The sequence below is a fragment of the Chaetodon auriga genome, chromosome 19, assembly GCF_051107435.1.
Source record: "Chaetodon auriga isolate fChaAug3 chromosome 19, fChaAug3.hap1, whole genome shotgun sequence".
Classification (NCBI taxonomy): Eukaryota; Metazoa; Chordata; class Actinopteri; order Chaetodontiformes; family Chaetodontidae; genus Chaetodon; species Chaetodon auriga.
The window spans coordinates 12,849,815-12,870,523 of record NC_135092.1 but is presented as its reverse complement, the minus strand read 5'-3'; the positions used below and the strand labels follow the sequence as shown (position 1 = coordinate 12,870,523).

The 20,709-nt window shown below is 44.3% G+C and overlaps 1 protein-coding gene across 2 annotated transcripts; it reads left to right on the top strand.

The window, feature by feature from the left end:
* Nucleotides 1–74: 74 nt before the first annotated feature.
* Nucleotides 75–17,420, top strand: ssh1b (slingshot protein phosphatase 1b). Of its 2 annotated transcripts, XM_076757446.1 has the most exons (15): nt 75–488; nt 1,957–1,994; nt 6,061–6,161; nt 7,089–7,153; nt 7,383–7,504; nt 7,592–7,660; nt 8,114–8,179; nt 9,061–9,255; nt 9,548–9,641; nt 10,070–10,198; nt 10,394–10,440; nt 10,790–10,936; nt 11,554–11,754; nt 11,972–12,614; nt 12,774–17,420. In XM_076757446.1, exons 1-15 carry the CDS (start codon nt 408–410, stop codon nt 13,392–13,394), a joined length of 2,619 nt encoding a protein of 872 aa, XP_076613561.1. In that variant the 5' UTR covers nt 75–407; the 3' UTR covers nt 13,395–17,420. The 2 variants fall into 2 exon arrangements, with proteins under 2 accessions (XP_076613561.1, XP_076613560.1); XM_076757445.1 differs by lacking the exons at nt 75–488; nt 1,957–1,994 and adding an exon at nt 3,146–3,494.
* The last annotated feature ends 3,289 nt before the right edge of the window (nt 17,421–20,709 follow it).

The window sequence follows — 20,709 nt, the reverse complement described above, 5'->3', positions numbered from 1 at the left end:
TTGACAACATTGGCCCAATGACAGCGCGCACGCGAACTAGGCCAGCCAATCACAGGCATCCGGCAGAGCTGCATGTCATTTCTGCCCCGCTTGCAACCTGCGCCGTGTTTTGTTTGTCTGTCTGCGCACCGGTGATGAAACATCGGGGTCTGCTGCTGCTGGAGCGCTACAAGCGGAGGAAATCTCTCATGACTTCCCGCTCATGAGGACTCCGGTAACCGCAGAGGACGCACGGAGCAGGACCGAAAGAGAGCACCGGCGGGGCTGTGGAGTCAGGTGCTGCTGGATGAGAGTCTGACTAGGCATTTTCTCCCCGGTGACAGAGACAATCTAAGCGGCGCATCTTCCCACACCCCCCCTCCCTTCTCCTCTCCCCTGCTGCCCTCCAAGGCTGCAGCCCACCGACCATGGCCCTGGTGACTCTGCAGCGCTCCCCCACCCCTAGCGCAGCATCCTCGGCCAGCACGACCAACAGCAGTGCGGGGGAGGTAGGTGGAAAAGCCGTGTCTCGGTCTTTGTGTGCGCGGGGATGAGGAAACGAATGAATGTATCAATACATGTTGTTAAATATCCCCGCAGGAAGGGCCAACCTGACTTCCGTCATTGCCGTGTGTGTTTTAAACTTGATATATTGTTGTATTGTCAGCAGCAGAGAGTTGTTTGTGGCTGCTGTGGCAGCGGATTTGTAAACAAAATCCTGCGGGTGGGAAAGGGGGGGCTGCTGGGTTTAGCTGTCAGAACAAAGTACTCATTTTGCTGCTGCGTTGCTCTCAGGCTGCTCTCCTGCCTTGTTATTGGGGCTTTTATTTTGCAGTAATGCAGCCTCAATGTAGAGGGAGGGGACTTTAAAGGAGAATGACATCAATGTTCAGATGTATGCACGGTGTGAGCCCCAGGACGGTTCAGTCAAGTGTTCACGAACTTGCAGAAAAACACATAATGAGTGATGCTGCTGCTGCTGCTGCTGCTGCTGAGCAATCAAGTGATGTTGTCACTATCGGCTGCTTTCCAGAATTTAAACCCCATTTTTATGCAACACCTCACACAAAAATCATATCAGTCAGTGTTCAATATTACATCATAATGGGAAAAAAAGAGTTTGTTTTTTTACCTTCTAGCTTTAGAAAACTGCAGTCAGGTTCAGGGGCTGTGAAGCTGACATCAAATCCCAATTTGCAGAGCGACATCTGAGCAGCAAACAAAGTCAAACACTCAAATATGGAACAGTGCGAGATTACACATCCCAGTGAAATCATAACATCAGGGTTAGTGCTCCAGTTTCTAGTTTTAGGAAAGTGGATTACGTGCTCTGAAGTAGGCTGACTGAAAAAAAACAAGCAGTCACATTCTTCCTCTGATGATAAGTTGGGTTTTTAGTACAGTATCAGCCTTCCATCCAGCACTGAGGAGAAGTGGATTAGTGTGATGTTTGGATGTGTTTTCGCTGAACTTTGTCCTCATGATTCAACATCCAGAGCAGATGAGATCACAGCACTGACGAGGGAGGACCAGCAGTTGGCGCTAGCACGCTTTAGTCCAACTGCAGAGTCCTCAACATCCATTGGCAGGACTGTCCCATCCCAGATCTTAAAGATTTGACTAAAGATAAGGTCCGGGCAGTCCCTGAATGTATCAGACTAACAAACACAAACACAAATCTTATGGCCCCCGTCATAATGTATCATGCTCACAATGAACGTCGGCCTGCAGATGACCCACACAAGCAGCCAAGTGTTCACAGTCTCTGTTCACTAATCCTAAACAAGAACAAGTCGGCCCACAGCTACAAATGTTAGATTCATTAAGATGTGTGTTTTTAAGAACAGGAAGAAAAATGTAAAACCCTCTCTGCCTTTCCTCGACATTCATGTGACACTGAAGGCCCGCTGCTGCCTTTACGCACCGTCCTGCTGGTGCAGTCTTTATATTACTCTCTGCTTTGTTTCTGTCTTTCAGGATTTTGGAAGCGATGATGACCGGAAAACTAATCAGAGGTAAGATCTTTCTGTTTTTTTAAATAAAGTCCTGTATGTGAGGATCTCTTGAGGTTGGAGATAATATACAGATGTTTTGTATTCTGGACTGAGGAATGTGTTTTTGTCCTGTTTTTGTGGTCGGTGGGCCTTCTGACCCTGGGTGAGCACGCTCTGTAGCAGCAGCAAGGGGAAATACAAGTAGACAGCGATGTCTCAGGCTGCAGTTTTCAGTCTCTGGTTGTATTTTACATGGTGGCATCACTACAAGGAAACAACTCTTGACTTTAGGTCCAAGTAAGAATCAACTTAACAGCACAGTTTTTTCTCTAGCTGAACAGTTCAGGCTGTGACAGTCGTAGCTGAAACCCCCAATGTTCAGAGAAACCTTCTCCTTTTTTAGCATGTTCACATTTTAACCTGGCTTTGAAAGTTTTACGAAAAAATAAGTTTAAATTTTCATTGAGCTTCTAGGTTAGATTTTCAGATTAAAGGCTGCTGCTCGGCCGGGTTTCTGCCAAATGCTTGTTGCAGAATTGATTCTGTAATGGATGTAATGGTTCTGTAATTGGAACAAGGCTTTAAACAGCACACGGGTTTGGCAGGGACAGTGTGCAGTGAGTAAGAAGCATGCGGCCTGGAGTATTAAAAACTCTTTAGGCAGGTGATGAGCTGCTTGTCTTGTCCTCAGTCCGAAAGACTCTGCGGTCTGGCTCATATGGTATCAGTGAGGCAATTTATTTTCTCTAATGGCCTGTAGTTTCTCGCTGTTGTCAAGGAGAAAAATCCTTTCAAATGTTTCCTCTACTCAGTTACATAACTGAGAGAGCATACACAAAGCTTTTCTTTAATCAGTCCGACGTCACAAGAAGTCATGATTTGTGTCAGCAAAGCTTTGGCACAAACTCCCTTTGTGCTCGCTGTGTGTGTGGGTCATTCACAGTTGAAACAGTCATGTCATGCTGGCGTATCTACGTGAGTAACATGTTTCTGTTGCTCAGTAATTCATCAGCGTGGAGTCTTAATTTAGAATTCTGCATGTCAGACTTGAGACAGATGCCAAGTAACATTTCCACCGCCTCCCAGCGCTTGTATGAATGATGGTATTGTGGCAGAGTGTTGCAGAGAGAGAGAGCTGATAGCCGCTGTGAAGAGGAGATAGGGAGTAGAAACTGAGAGGACAGGGCGGCACTGGGCTGAGATGGAACGAAAGCCGTGGGAAGGAGACGAGGACGAACTTGCCAGACCAGGACCACGATGAGAGGAGTGAAGTATGCCGCTCGGAGAGGCTGCGGTCCCATGACACGACCCACCGATGGGAATACACAGGTGTAGAAGGTGGAAGGAAGGATGTTCATATCAGGACACTAAACTGGAAAGTTTTTTTTCCAAGGAAACTGTAAATAGTCCACAAACTACTCGCAGGATGCATCTGGTCGTGAAGTCTTCACATAAAACCATGTTCATGCTGCCTCACTTTGTGGAGAAAGCTGCTCTGACTCAGAGGGAGATCTGTCGCATGTAAGTTCCCACAGCGGACCAGCCAGACGTCGATGTCAGACTCGATGTTAGAAAGTTATTAGAGCACGAAACCTTACATTTTCAGGGCCGTCAGCCACGTTTTAAAGCTTTACAAATGCAACATCTAAAAATTTATTTTAAGAAATGCAGCCTTCAAATCAACTGTGTGGTTACGACATGAGAAGTCGTGTACGCATTGTGTATGCCGTTCAAGCGGTTAAGTCCTGAGAAGACTGATGCTCGGCAACAGCAACATGTCGGCACCTAGAACGCACCGAGGCTAACGATGTAGCAAGCTAGCAAGCTGTTAATGTAATGCAGGAAATATGTAGGAATAATGACAGAGGATAAGATGAGGCTGACATCCGCCATTTCTGAATGCATCAGCAAACACGGCACAACTAGCAAACTCAGAGTTTTCCACTTCAGAGGTCGTGAATACGTAACAGGGAGACGTTCATATGGATTCTTCTCAACTCCATTTGAAGGCAGGAGCAGTGTGATGTTTTGTCAAAGGCGTCTATGAATTGTGCTGTGCTGCAGAGATGTCGATTGAAGTTAGCATGCTAACCAGCTAGCCCTGTCTTGTCCTGTCTTGTAATACCACTTTGTACCTCAAGACGCGATTTGTCAGTAGTAATGTCCCTCGTAGTTTCAGCTTGGAGATGTATGCAGGCGGGTCGTTCACTACATTTCACAAGCCCTCTTAGCGTTTTTAGTCTAATAAATAAGTAAGCTAAACTCACACATGACCTTCCCCTCGCTGCTGTCCCAGTTCACGGCTCTCCTGTCTCGGCCTGCCATGTTTTTGTCTTCCTTTGATTCAGAGTCCTGGTTGGAGCCGCTGTAAATCACCTCCGTACTGTCGTCCTTGTTTTCAAACTGGCCTCCATCAGTGTCGGTGTTTGATTCTGATTCAGTCATAAATACCAACAATCCTCTGGTGCTCCGAGCTATCAGCCAGGGAGTCTCAGTCAGCTAATGGAGCCATTAGCTGCATGGCTAACAGAGCTAACTAGCTAAAAGCAGCTGGTTGCTCCAGCCATAGATAGCTACAGCTAAGAGCATAGTGAGGAACAGTTAGCGGTTATTCTGGTGATAACAGGTGGCCAGTTCATCCATTTTACACCTTTAAGCTTCAATAGTCATGATTTATGTTTGATTTTTTTCCCAGTAGAAAAAAAAATGATTGAGCTTTGTCCAGACTTTGAAGATGTGACTTTGAAATCAACAAACCTTTCTCAAGTGCAGTGTAAATTAATTTAAGGAGGCTCCTATTTCACATGAAGCATTGTCTCCAAATCGTATGTCTTCTACGTGAGTATGAAAAGGAACAGCTATACCACGAAGCAGCAGAGCTGAAACAAAAGGCTTTGTGATGGTCCCACTCAGTCATGCCAGGCATTGTGTGTGTGTGTGTGTGTGTGTGTGTGTGTGTGTGTGTGTGTGTGTGTGTGTGTTGGCTGAGCAGGGGAATGGGAGAGCGGTTAAACAAAGCCTCACTCTGTTCTGTGTGAGAAAAGACGCTAAAGCTCTCCTCCTGCTCGCTGCAGCCTTCGTAACAAAGTCATGACCCAGAAGTCCAGGAGAGAGAAGCGTTACGGCGCACGTGGACCGTCGTGATGTAACGCTCGATTCACCACAGGTCAGCCAACCCAATCAAGTAGAGTCCGTTAATCACGCTGTGAAAACACAGGGCTGTAAAAGTCACTGCATCGGGACTCTGCTGACTTTCAGCCTCTGATGAGCCTCCTGTCCTGCTCAATGAACCAGTGAGGGCTTAATAAGTGGCGCCTACACCTGGCTGCTCACTGTACGTACAGTATCCTCACTTCATGTCCTCGTCTCAACTGTGTTCATCGCAGGGCTTGAACACTCTTCATGACTTAAAGCCTGAGTTCAGCTCCAGTGTGGCCACATTGATTTCACAATTGATTTTTTTTTCCAGAAATCCCAACATCTTTGGCTTCAGGTCCTCAGTTCTGAGAACTTGCTGCTATCTTTAGGTTTGGGAGTGACTGTGGAAGAAAAGAAGCAGTTTGAAGATGTCGTCCTCGGCTCTGGGAAAATGTGACAAGCATTTTTCACTATTTTCTGACAATACAACAGTATGAGGTTTTCACAGAGCGATAAGCAAAGCGTGTCCTGCACTCACAATGATGTGTGTATGATGAAAACATTTTATTGATTGGGACTTAATTTTTTTTCCTGTTTGTGGGAATTATTTTTTTGGGAGGCAATGGCATCGGTAACATATGGAAGAAACGCGCAGATGGTGTTTGTGTAGATTTTTGACTTGAACCGAAGTGTCCAGTCTTGTTTGAGCTTGTTTTGTTTGAGACAAACATTAGATTAAGCTGTGATTTGAAAATGGACGCTCACCATTTTAAGCCTCGGTTCAGGTTTATTACAGAGCTGGAATGAAGCATAAGGAAGACTGGCTGAACTGGTAAACCTGGTGTGAAAGCGTGTAGCAGAGAGCACTAAGAGTACGACACTACACTGTAAAAAAAGGCAGTTCTTCTTTGTTAGCCTTGAATTTCTTTCCCACCTCTTCTTTTTCCAGCCTCAGTGAGAGCTTCTTCATGGTCAAAGGAGCTGCCCTCTTCCTCCAGCAGGGCGGCAGCACACAAGGACCAAAGACCCCCACCCACCACAAACATGCAGGTAGGAGCAAACAGACACAAGAAGCTTTGTGTTCTGTTTGCAGAAGTGAGCTTCTCTGTGGGTTTGTCCGTTACCGATTTGGGTCTGACCTGAGTCGACCCGCAGCTGAACTTGAGGGACGCTTGCAAATCAGTTCAACCAGAACAAGTCTCAGGCAGTTTGCTCAAAGCTTTCATATCAATACCTCAATAGTAATCATAATCTAATGATAATAATATTTAACTGGTAGGGGGCTTTTTTCTGCATTGAGTACTTTTAATACTTTAAGTACATTTTCCTGATTATACTTACATACTTTTACTTGTAGCAGAGTATTTTGTACAGTGAGGTCTTAGTGCTTTTACTACAGTGAAGGATCTGAGCACCACCAGCTCCAACAGATTTAGGTTTATTACACAGTCATCATCCTGCTGCTGCTTCACATCAAAGTGACGTTAAAATGTGGCATAATGGTGCAAAATCTAAAAATAAAAATGTTCTCTCTGTGTTTTTACACCCATCAATGAGGTTCTTTTTTAGACACTGTTTACAAGTTTCTAATCTGACGGCCATGTTGAATCTGAAGTCGTTTGAGGACAAATGCAGTCAGAAAATCAGTTTGCACGTATCTCAGGTGTTAATCGTTCACGCTTTAGCTTAGCGCAGCTTCCCATTGAGAGAAATCTGCAAACATATTTTCCTCCCACTGGGAAGGAAAACCAGCGATGAATGAACAATAGAAGAAGCTGAATGATCAGTTTGTAGTTGACCTTTAGTTTTTTTTAGAAATTCAAGAAAGAGTCTCTCTGTTTAAGCCCGTCAGTGACTGAAGTGTGCATTATTTGTACACTATGATCTGTATTGTTCCATCTGAACTGTCCAGTTCAGACATCAAACCGTGATGATGCCCTCAAGCCTTGACAGTCTCAATGCGTGTTTCTTTTTCAGGTGATTTACCTCAACACCTGCAGGTCATGTTTAAGATCCTCCGCTCTGAAGATCGCATTAAGCTGGTCAGTATAATACTAAGACACCCGCTCCATCGCTCACCTTTCTTTTGTATATGAGGATGCAGCAACACTGTGAAGTCATTCATTTCATTCAGTATATAGAAAGTTATAGGCTTGACAGCACAGGTGTTCTCATGCAGTTACATGCCTTTTTGCACAATAATTTCATGACAATACCACTAACACTGGATATTTTTGCATGTTTCTTGCATACTCTGCTTTTGCTCCACAGGCTGTACGGCTGGAGAGCGGCTGGTCTGACCGAGTGCGCTACATGGTTGTTATCTACACCAACGGCCATCAAGATACAGAGGAAAATATCGTCCTGGGAATGGACTTCACAGACAAGGACAGGTAATTCATGCAGCGTTACACTTAGTGCATTTTAATCTGATTATGAGCTTTGCTAAAATGCTACTCTTAAATCTTTGTGATCGACAGTAAAGATTGCTCTATTGGGATGGTGCTACCACTGTGGAGTGACACCAACATACATTTAGACGGAGATGGGTAAGTTTCAGTTTGTCTTTTCATAAAAGATGGAAAAATATTCACATCAGCTGTTTGAATATACAAGGCACAAAACTGCTTATGAGTCCTTTTTTTTTTTCTTAAAGCACACACCTGTAAGGCAGAGCAGAAGTCTCTAATGAGTACTTTTTGTTCTTATTCAGGCCTGCAGCTGCATGCTTTGCCCGTCATATACCTTTTAGGTTAAGGTTTTACTGCCCACTGGTGGCAGAGGAGTGAATTACATACATTTTTCTGTGTGTGTGAGAACCGTTCTTGCTGACCTGTTAACATTGTCTCTGTATGCTGGAGGAATGTTCCACTGGTCGGTGTCCTGAATAGTCCCATGAACGAGCCGTGTCCAGTCTGTGTTTACACCCCCCCTCCTCCCCATCACTCTTCATGTCCATCCAGACTCGAACTGATCTTCCTTCTCCTCCTCTTCCTCACCAGAGGCTTCAGTGTGAACACAGCGGGGCGGTCACATGTCTTCAAGCCTGTATCTGTGCAGGCCATGTGGTGAGTGAATCCTTCATGTTTACCTGGCCTTACTGTGGTGTGTACTTGTGCGTGTGGACACGGAGGGAAAGACATCGTCCAAGCTGGATAAATATTGTCTCTGCTTGTGACATTAGGCAGTTTGAGTTTGTGTACCAGTCCTGAAGGCATGTTGTTCAAGTTAATTTACCTTCTGAATTGCCCATATACTCGTATGGATGCTTTTTAATACGTGTGCTGAGTGTGAAGGTACAGTATGCTGAATAGTGAGATAGTTAGCACCATATGAGATCAAATGGAAACTCCACAAAAAGGTAATAAATGTGAGACTTTCCACTCATCAGCCCAGTGTTCCCACTTTTCTTAATAAACATACACATAAACAAAATGCCACTAATTATCTAATGTCATTCCAATCATATCCTTCCCGTCATGTTGTTGTATTTCTGTCACTATGTAAACAAGAGGGTTACAAATTAATGTGATTTCTTTGTGGCTGAAATATGCAAAGCTATCCATCACTGGTGTAGAGCAATACTATAGACATCCAGCAATTTAAACTAGCAAACAAGGCAAAACTCCACCCCTGTAGGAGCGTTCAAATCTGCCACATTAAAATGTGTTTAAATTGTTGAAAATGTAAATTTTCTTGGTTTGGTAACATAAACATCTACAGATCATGTTGTTATAATCACTGTGATGACTGTCCTGGTCCAGCATGACGATTTGGGCCCTTCTTCATTTGCTCTCGCCACATGCCACCTGCTGGTCGCTTATCAGAATTACCAATAACCAAGCCTACCTTGTTTTTTTTCCTGAGAGCAGGTATTCTTACTGGCCCTGCTCCTTTTACCATACATCCATCTCTTTGACGGTGAAGCCTTTGCTCTGTGCCTCTGCAGGTCTGCCCTGCAGGTCCTCCACAAAGCATGCGAGGTGTCACGCCGGTTCAACTATTTCCCAGGGGGCATCGCTCTCACATGGATGGCCTTCTACGAGAGCTGCATCACCTCAGAGCAAAGCTGCGTCAATGAGTGGAATACTATGACCGACCTGGAGACCACCCGGCCCGATTCGCCCACCATGTTCGTGGACCGGTGAGATACTCCAAGCTGCTTCCTGTAATATAGCAGTTATGAGGTGAAGTGTGATATTATGTGGAGGAAAGCGAGGCATTCACAGTATCCATACCTGTTGGCCTCGCGTGTCCGAACAGAGCTGCTGCTGCTGAGTTCCAACATGCCTGCTGCGTGTGCGTCCTCAGTCCTGGAGTAGATTTCAATGCTTTGGACACCAGCTGTTCTCCTTTTGTTACTGTCCTTTGTTTTCAGCTGTGGAAACATGTTTCAGTGTTACAGCAGCACTGATGTATTGAATCGATTTGTGCAGGCCAACAGAACGAGAGCGAACGGAGTGTCTCATTAAAGCCAAGCTACGCAACATCATGACGTTTCAAGACCTGGAGAACATCACCTCAAAGGAGGTACGTGGCAAATCAGCACCTCAACGGAAGTTAAAAAAATCTGATTTTCATCTTTTATTCACACCACGGTCATTAACTCTACACTCAGAATCCTGTAAGCCTGTTTTACTCTTTAAGTTTTTTCTAAACTGCATGACAGACCTCAGTTTTTATTAATTCTGGTTAAATTGATGATGTAAATATGGAGTTTTCAGGTAGCAAGTGTGTCATGGAAATGATTCAAAGTCACTTGCATTGATAAAGAATTAAAGAAAAAGTTAAAATCAGAAGAATTATAATTTGAAATACACTGTGAAAATTAGCAAGTAAAATCAGAGCTTTGTGTAGAGATTTATTCTGCAATAAAGATCCGGTGTGTATTACTGCTATTTTATTGTTTGTTTTTTTTTGTTCTTTGCAAAGTAAATTGTCTCATGTTCTGTCCTCAGATCCGAAACGAGCTGGAGCAGCACATGAGCTGTAACCTCAAAGAGTACAAAGAGTTTATAGACAATGAGATGCTCCTGATCCTGGGTCAGATGGACAAGGCCACACTTATCTTTGACCACGTGTACTTGGTGAGAGGTTTTTTGCTTTAAACCCTCTTTACTTTATACTGTCTTTACATGTTTTCACTGCATATAGTTTATTCTCTTTTCCTCCACGTTCGTATCCAAATACTCTCACCACAGTGGTTTATTTTCACCTCAGTAAATACAGTTTTCAGTCATTCTTAACAGTTATCCTGAGTTTCTGTCTTTTTGCCTCTGTAGGGCTCCGAGTGGAACGCTTCCAACCTGGAAGAACTACGTGATTGCGGGTGAGCTGATATACAATACCACGTTTTCCTGATTTAATCCTAAATGTTTTATTTTTATACAAGATTAATAAAAGCAATGCATTTGTATAAATTGGGTATATTTATTTATATAAATGCAATAAACCAGTGTTACAGTCTTGCATCTCAGGTTTTGACTGGTGAAGAATATAAGTTATGTCAAGTTAACCTTTTAAAAACACAGGCTCATGTTGGTGTATTTAAATACAGCAGCATTGTTGGTACATATTTAGTCTGATTCATGTGAAACAGATTTATCTCCACATGTTGAGGAACAGTTAAACTAATAAGCAGTGGAAGGAAGACTGACATGTTACTGTCTTGGTTGCAGCGTGGGTTACATCCTAAATGTTACCAGAGAGATCGACAACTTCTTCCCAGGCATGTTCTCTTATCACAACGTTCGCGTGTACGATGAGGAGGCCACCGACCTGCTGGCTCACTGGAACGACACCTACAACTTCATTGTCAAAGCCAAGTAAGAGCCCACATGTGAAAATAAACGGGTGAGCTGGTGCTTTTTAGGTAGTGTTGGCTGTCATGCAGGATTTGAGGGAGAATTATACAGATTATAAGATAACACCAGAGGGGTGTACTACAAAGCAAGCACAGTATAACCAGGCTTCCTTTGCGTGAGCTGGTTCGATAAAACCTAAAGCCCCTGTCAGAGATAACGGGAATCATGACGGTGGTCATCAACTTTCTTTGTTAACCCAGGTTTTCTCACGCTCTGTGCACGCTCCCATAAAAAGGGCATTTGGCTCATCCTTATTTTTCAGTCATCACAGTTTGACCGGCTCACATCAAGCATTCCCCCCGAGTACTGGGGCCGCGATCACACTGGACACATTTTTCTCCCGTACAAATGCGAGACACAGCTGTGAGTTGTGCCACAGAGAGAGAACTGAAATGGTGCAGTCAGTCTGGTTGCTATGCAACTGTCTAAGCATGTTAACCTGAAGTAAAAGAGGATGTTTGTGAAAATAAAAATGGAGAAGCTAGAGTTGAGACAGGTGGAGTCTGAGGAGAATCCTAAAACTCTCACCAACTGGATTCATAGAAAGAGGTGTAAATTTTCTGTTTCCTGTCCAATAGGAAGAACAATTCCAAGTGCCTGGTGCACTGTAAGATGGGGGTGAGCCGGTCTGCCTCTACGGTTATTGCCTATGCAATGAAGGAGTACGGCTGGTCTCTGGAGAAAGCCTACAACTTCGTCAAGCAGAAACGGAGTATAGCTCAGCCAAACGCTGCTTTCATGAGACAGCTGGCAGAGTATGAGGGAATCCTGGACGCAAGGTAAGAAGGTCTACAGGTTCACTCAGGTTTGCACTTCGCTCAGCGCCCTGCAGTTTACAGGTTTCATCTTAAGGGCTGATACTAATTACACACAGCTGCTTTTTATGACGCTAGTAGCCTTTATGCTTATTCTACTGGCATTGACAATGTCACGGTACTTTGTCGAAGTTTCTATGTGTCTGTCGCTGGTAAACACACGTATACTTTGTCCTCGCAGTAAGCAGCGCCACAACAAGCTATGGAGGCCTGAAACAGATGAGGAGGGATCGGACGACTTGCAAGCCTCTGGCCACAGTACTGGTGGGGAGGAGACACCAGTGCTCAGGGGGGAAGAGGCCTGGGGAGGCTGCGGGGCGTCTCCCTGCAGGGGAATGGGTCTGGAGATGGAGCCCCTGGACTCTCTGAATTATAATTATTACTTCAGACGCTTGTCAGACTCTGCACTGGACAGCGAGCCCTCCACCCCAGTGCGGGGTCCGCCTCTGCTGGGCATGGAAAGAGTTTTCATCGAGATTGAAGACGTGGAGAGGGACGCCCTATTGGAGGACGAGGGTTTCCCCATGGCCCATTTAGCCCTGCCTGGCGAGGGCACGGCAGCTCAGACGTGTGGGCGCCTTGACCCCCTTGAGGACATGAGACTGAGGCTCGAGTTCAGCACTTTGGAGGAAGAGGATGAGGAGGAGGCCAAGAAGGAGGAGGCTGAGATGGCGGCGCTGGCTCAAGCACCTGGAAATTCAGATGGGAAGAAGGGAGGCGAGGAGGGCGAGAGGACGGAGGAAAGCCGGTTAGGCCTCGCCAACCTGAACACCAACAACAGCAACCGCCTTGCTGCCAAGCGCAGCTGCCCTGCAGCTTTTGACGTGAGTTGAGAAAATCTAGCTTTTACCTGGGATCGTGTTTTGTGTTTAAGAGTCTTTTTGAAACTACTTCTTCATATGTAATGTTGTCACTCTGCATTTTAAATATTCTGCATGCCACTGACCATATACTGTGTTCTGTTCCAATGTTACTCCATTTAGGACAGTGCTAGCACAGGAAACCCTTTAAAAGTGAAGCCCTCCTATCAGTCCTGTAAAGACTGCCTGCGTCTACCACAAGGGCGGCGCTGTGACCGTCCAGCAGGAGGCCGTTCTCACCGCCTTAACCCCTCCCGCCACTGCACTGTCCCCACCATATGCATAGATCCACCCGGGACCCATTTTGCTTCCACCCCAATTCTGCCGTCTCTGCAAGCCCCTGTGGTTGTCCCTCCTAACTTGGCCTGTAGTCCTCTGTACCGCTGCACCACCTGTGCCCCCGGTGTCACACCTGCCCCCCTAACCACCCGCCAGAAACTGGTCTCACCCATGAGCTGTGAGGAAACGCTTCCTGACCGCAGCTCAGTGGAGACAGAGGACATGGACGAACCACAGGGGGACGACGTGGGAGAACAAATATCAAGGGAGGGGGCAGGAGCCCTCAGTGCGACGACTGCTGAAGGTTTAACATTACAGCCCGGTGGTGCAGTGGAGCTCCAGCTGCAGATGCCAGGACTGGGGATAGAATTTGGTCTGGAGCTGATGCGACAGAGGGCAGAGCAGCTTGAGAAGCTGCCAAGCTTGGGCATGGAGGGCCAGCTCCCAGTGGGGCCCCTGCCTTAATGCAGTGGCCCTAGCATGGATGAGATGGAGGAGGAGGCTTTCCACTGCCTCCGCCTGCTGTGACCCGTACTGTCATGTCCTGGCCTCATAGCTGCACTGTAACAAGCTGCGTCAGCCCTCTCTGCATTAACAGAGCGTCCTGTCATCGCCTGCTGGCACTGAGATCCAGATGAGGCTTTGACCATACAATAAAAGGCTTGAATGCTTTTGGCCAGGTATGGACTGAAGACTTTCCCGTGTCCTCCATTTGTCCCTCAGAACTGACTCACGTTGTCTCCTCTGAGCCCGCTGGCCCCTCACCACATACAGGATCATCGCTCTTCCCCACAGACCAGTGGAGATGAGTGTTATGCTGCCATTTCACCCTCAACAGACAGGTTTGGTATATTCCTAAAACAGGGGACTGGTGGTTTCTAACGTCAGAGAAAGCTACAGCGAGCGCTTTGATGGATGGAAAGAAAAATACCTGAAATAACCTGCTCCTGTCAGTGTACTGTATGTTTTTCAATCCAAACTCGTTAACAGTATTCATGAAGGAGATCAGTGAATGTTAGCAGTTGAGCCTGTTTGATCGCATCCGGTATCTCCTCATGGTGACTGATCCTCACTTACCTTCACTTATACTTTCCCTGCTGCAGCTGCTGCTTCACGAGAGGGCATTTCATGTCAAAGCATAATCATTTTTAAAAAGGATGTGAGCACACGTGAGCCTTTTTATGCCTCTTTGTAAAGCGTCGTACCTCGGACCACAAGCATCTCGGGACTGTTTTGGTCAAAGACTGTTTTGTTTTCTCTGCTCAGTGGCTGGTTCACCCTGACCTCCTCCATTAATGTAATCATGCAATCGCTCACTTCAGCCCAGGCATGACTTTGAAGTATTACGCAACAACATATCTTCAACATGCCGAGAGAGAAAAGTCGACTTTAATTTGCAAAACACTGAAAAAACCATCAGATGGACGGTATGTTGATTGAACCATTCAGCTGTAGGACATCACATTCATTCATTCAGATGCTAAGAAACATTCCTAAGCTTAAATGTAAATTCATTTTTGATTCCTGATGTAAACCAAAGCCATATAACGTTGCCAGTTAGTCACCTCCATGATTTTAGATGGCAAAGAAGCTCAGCACAGGTTCCTTTGATATACAGTACATACTTTTCTTACTTTCTTACCCAGTCTGCATCTGGGTAGTCATTTATCGAAGAGGCTCTCATGCTACCTTTCCCGACACACACAAACATTTGCAAAGGCACACTAATCATGTATAGTTTCAGCACTTGAGCACAACACTAGTATCCATTCACACTGATATATTTCAGCTCAATAGCTATGTTTAATCCATTAATTTGAAAACACTGATGTAGAAATTGAGACGTCAGTGGTTAAAAGAAAAAAAAAAACTGCAGTATGCTTCAAAGAAGTAGTTACGTCCTTCTGAGTGTAGTTTATTCAGTCTAATAATCATCAGACAGTTGCAGTCGACAGCAGATGCTGCTGTAAAAAAATTTCTAATTTACCTTTTTTTGTGAAATAAAATAAAACTTGAGTTATTACGCTGACTTTAAATTACCGAATGAAATATTTATATTTAAAGTGTGAAAATTAGAAGTTGCCATTTTGGTTTAAAATACTAGATTTCCTTTATTTTATATATAGAATAAGTAGCCTGTCAGGAAACACAGGTTTTTCCCACATCTCAACTCTTCTACCCCTACAAACAGTCTTTTCCTCATTTGTTATATTGGCTTTTCATTTTATACATGTTCAGACAGCTCGAGGCTTGTTTTGTTCAAATTGTGCCACCGATCCAAAGTTGCTGTGCCACAGGGTGTTATTCTGCAAGTTCCTCCTTTTGGTTGATGTTGTGTTCTTACTGTTTTTGGCACGCTGGGTGTGCTGGAATGGTACTGAAAGATGCCCGTTTGTATGCAGGGAAAGCACATGCAAGTGTTATTACTGTGTTTAAAGATCTGAGTGCTTCAGAAGAAATGAAAACTGTGCAAAGGATGAATGCAGGTGATTGAATCCTCTTTAACCACGGGGCTGTTGTATATTTTTTGTAGATTTTGCTTTTCTTTAGTTAGATCAGTGGAAACTTCGACAAACAACAACAATGCATCCTCTGTTCCTTCGCCTCCCTTAACTGGACTCCAGAGAGCTGCAGGTTTGCTCCACTAGTTAGATTTAAATAATTTGGTTTTGCCTTTAACCTGTTCTTCCCCTCATGTGGCCGTCGAAGCATGATGTAACCCAAGGCACTGACACAAAGTTGTTGACAGCATCCGATGCCGCAAACATCTGGAATAGAGCCAATTCTAACTTACAGTTATCCATGATGTTGTTATTAATAATAAATATTGGAATAAGAAATGTTATAAAGTGGCAAGCACGCTACAGGCTGTGAACAACGGATGTAAGGAACAATTTTAACTTTTCAGAAATCCGCATTTGCTTTGTTGCTGAGAGTGAGAAGATCTCAGGAACTGGTTAGCTTATTTTAGCCAACTGGAAACTGGGCAACAGTGGGTCTGGCACTCTCTGAAGGTTAAAAAAAATAAATAAATAAAAATAAATCACCTCTAAAACTCTTTATAGAACATAACAATTTATCTCATCTCCTCTGTTTAATTTGCATCCAGTGAAAAGGGATCCAAAAACAACAACTAGCTGTTTTTACATGTGTAATTGTGAGCATTAGTGGTGCTATTAGCCAGACATTTGTTGACCTTCAGTCAGGCTAGCTGTTGTTAAGCTAAGCTAAGCAGCTGCAGGCTGTAGCTTCATACTCGCTGACAAGCTTGAGGAGTGGTATCAATCTTGTCATCTCTTAGCAAGAAAGCAAATAAGCGTATTACTGAAAATGTTCCTTTAGTTTAAATGAATAATGATCTGAATTAAGCCAGTTGTTCTCAGTGTGCTAACGATCTTCACACGTGGGCCTGATCAGCGTGTGATGTTACGAGCACTCAATCCTTCTGTTTGCGTTCCCAGACCACAGCACTGCGTTTGGTTGTTTGCTTCATGTTTTGAATTTGTTTTCGTATTTAAGTGCCTTAACCTTGGCCTTAGCTCTATCTTAAAGCATCCCGGGCGTTGCAAAGTTTCCGTGAGTGTGTTGATGGTCTGGCTTTTTGTACATTACTTCCCCTCACTCCCAATAATAACCATGCTCTTTGCAATGTATAACTCGGCACATAATATAATGTATGCAAACACACACGGACTCATGCACAGCAGCCTCCTCCACCCCAGTACACACATACTTGATGGACTTCCATTTATTAATAGCCTCTAATAATATTGTATTTGTTTGATATTGTTGAAACTTGTGGTACACTGTATTGGTTCAATAGCTGGCTGAGGAACCTTACTTGCTGGAATGAGAACTATCATTTACATTAAAACAGTAGAAAGGATTAATTTAAGTCTTTGAAAATTACCGGTCTGTATATATTTTTCTCTACAATTTGCTATTGAGTGCATTAGCTTGCAGATGTGGCCAATATTAAAAGCACTGATAATGCTACTGTGTATTGAGAAGTACTCATAATTAAGTTCTCGTGTTTGTACCACTGCAAAAAATGACTTTAGGCCATCTCTAATTTAGCAAATGTCTTTGGGCTCGATTAAAAAATGGCAATGATTGAATTTTTTTATTGCATTATTCCCAGGCAGCAGGCATCAAATTGACAATCCTACTTAAGAGCCAGACATCGAGGACTTTGTGAGGAGGGATGTTAAGACATATTGTAAGTTAAAAGGGGATGCAGACATTTATAGCGTGTATTTATAGAGCACAAGTCTGCCCCAAAGCATGTGAGGTTGAGACGAGTGGAAAAAAGTAGAACATGAAAAACCTACCTGGGAGTAAGTTTTTGTTACGTTCATTGTTTTTTGTTACATTTTGTGTACTGTACTGTACATTGCCAATGTTCATGTGTAATGCACTTTTTTTTACATTTTGTTAAAATGATGTCCAGTCTAATGTTTATCATGGAAATAAACCATTTCCTCTGCATAATGTGTTTACCGAGTTCAGTTCATTGCTGTGCCCGCATCAAGCTCAGCGATGACCATCACACTGTTTAAATTCCCTGTAGAATCTTTAAAATGGCTGAAATCTGTGCCTTTTTTTTAACTTTATTGCAATATACTGCCCATCTTTGATCACATGAATCACCTGTCTGTCTGGCCTTCACTCGCTCTTTTAGTTAAATGGACAGGGCAGAGACTCTCTTATTGAATTAGTCAAATGAAGTCAGTCTGACATCATGGGGCCAGGTGACGGCTGAAGGAGAAGATCTCCCAAAAAGACCAAAGTCCAACAGGACGACAGGCAGCAGAGCATCGGCCTCAGTAAGTACCTATAATCTCTGATGATTTCATGCATGTATGTGTAACTCTACCGCGTATTAGATAACGTCTAAAACTGCAGACAGTTGTTTTAAGCATCAATAAGAATAATCAGGCCGGGAGGAGAACTCGAATGTTAAAGCTCAGCCAAAGGTTAACATTTATTAACAAAAATCTTCATTTAAGGTGTCCAGAAGTGCCAGGCCTGTTTTTCATGCGGTGATACTGAACCCTCCTGAGGTTATGTATGTTATTCAAGCGACAGAAATAGGTTATTATGAGCTGGTTCACTGCGTAAATCCACCCTGTCACATTAAAGTAGCTGCACATTTATCTTTTTATGACCAAGTCCTGCCGAATAGGATGCTATGAAAATTTTACTGTCAAACTAGATTATGTGTCTGGATATCATCCTGTCAGAGCGACTATTTAAATTTGAGCTCAGTACATGTCGTGCACGCAGTGCTTGAAAGGAAAGCACAGTGTTCTGATGGGAAAAAGAAAACCTACCCTAAGACTAATAGTTAGTGCGCTGAAAGTCACAAGTCTCTGATAAACTGTGGGTATTGGAAGCATGACAGACACAAGAATGGGAAATGGACAGAGTGATAGAGAGACATGAGGGAGGGAGTTTCACAAGCCAATGTCACAGATGCCTCCCACTGTTGCCATCATAACACATCCATCCCAAAATAACACTTCAGATACACTAAAGCTGCAAGCGCATGCATCTGTCAGGTTGTTGGATGGCTGTGAGCTGCATCATAGCAGACAACCAGAGCTGCAGTTAAATAGTGTCAGCTGGTTACAGATGAGAGCTCTGACACAGTTAGGTGAGGGGCAGTATGTGCCCTGACACACCAAACACTGCTTAGCTTTCTGCACATCCTAACTCAGCTCTGGACCAACTTAAAACTTCTTGGTATATATTAACACCTTTTTCTGCAAATTCCACTCATGTGAATGGATGGTGTCGACCAGTTGTTCCCTGCCACACAGCCCTGTCAGATGAACTCCACTACCCCTTCACTGATGCTGCCATTTATCTAATCCATTTACCCATTTTAACCATTTCAACTGTTAATCACTCTCACCTAACCATCCATTAACTTCTTTCATGCATTCTCAACATCTGGTGTTCAGGCGCTACAGCTGGCTCAATATGTGGATGTATTTTTATATTCAAATTTCTATTGTTCTAATTAATTGAGCTACTCCACAATCTTTGCACTCACAAGTGCCTCATGTTGGGAACCATAATTTATGGATAAACAGGAGCCAGGCTTTGGGGGAATGGTTTCATTTACGTTCTGTGGACGAGCATGTTGGTTAAATAGACAGGCTTGAAAGAAATGAAGCGTCACTCGACGCCTCTCAGGCTTGAAATAGTTTAAGCAGCAGAGCGCATGATTGCAGATGCAGGGTGAAGAGGTTCAGTCACCTCTCTTTCCTCACTCACCTTTCAGCCGACGAAAACATCAGTTGAGCGTTTCGCCTGACTCACCCGGATTAATTTAAGTGAATACTCCTGCGCAACCCACCTGGTGTTACATGCTCACATTTAGCTGTTTGTGAGCTAAAAATACTCAGATTCCACATGCCATCATAAAGTCTGCTGAGCTGTTTTCCCATTGTAATAATCTCCCTTCCACCATCCATCATGTCTGTGGTTAAACTCTGTTCTCATCAAGCCCCAGACAAACAAGTCAGTTCAGAAGTCAAAGCACTTGTGACTTGAATCAAGTATTCCACGTGACCTTTCTATGGACCCCGTAACCAAAACAGCCATAAACAGACAGACAGTTTAAACGGAAGCACACATAGCACAAACACGCCTTGTCTCCGGACCAGTAATTGACAGTGCATGATGTCTCACACTGTGCTGGCTCTGAAGGGACGTGTTTACAGAATTAGCTATTAGTCTCACAAATGACACAAAACAAAACTTTGATGTCATTCAAGACGTATTCATTTGGTTTCAGAGAACAATAAAAGATTTAGAGTACGTGTATTTGGCGGCGTTCTGAGTGTATTATTTGACCTTGGCACCTGACAGCTGACCTCTTATCTCACTTGTTTTGTTTCCGTTTTGGCCTCCTGACTCACTGGCAGCAGACAGACCAACTTTAATTATAGCGACCACCGCATTCCTGTCCAACAGAATGGGGAGAGATAGATAGAGAGACCTTGGGGGGGGGCAAGTGTGTGCAGGATAGAGGAATATACAAAAATAGAGAAAGATTCAGGATAGTTAAAAATAGACATCAATGCCTGTTGTGTGATTTAATTTCATTGGGATGGGAAGGCAAGCCATTACGCCACTGTGGCTTATAAATCTGCTGCTGTGTCTTGACATTTGTCTTTCTTTTCCTAAGGCTGAGACACAACAACAGCCATGGGCCAGAAGCTGGAGAAGCTGTCGGAAAAGGATGAAGAGTCATTTGATAATTCAGACTGGTCTGAGCAAACTGGAGAGACAGAACAGTCAGAGACAGCAGAACAAGATGAGAGCAGAGTTCAGGATGATGGCACTTTTGCGACCCCTCAGAGTATTGGTCGGATTAGTGGGATCAGTGGCGGCGGCCGATCCACTGGGCACGTGGGGGAGCTCACAGGCACTCCTGCACGTACAGACCCCCAAACTGGCCAGCCAATCAGGCCTCTAGGTCAGCAGGAGCACCCTCTGAACACCAGGGGAGAGTGGGTGGGTGGAGACAGGGAGAGCCGGAGTGTCGCTCGAACTGCAGAGGAGTCAAAAACTGTCCTGAGCCCAAAAGAGACAAGACAAACTTCAAACAAAAAGCAAGGCTCTGAGAGTAAGGCTGTGGCCTGTACTGGGACTACGGCTATGGAGGAGCAGGGAAATGGGAAGAAATCAGAAGTTGGTCGAAGCAAGTTAGGTCCTGAGGCTCAAACCAGGAGTCCAACAGCCCCATGTGATCCCACTAATGAGGAAG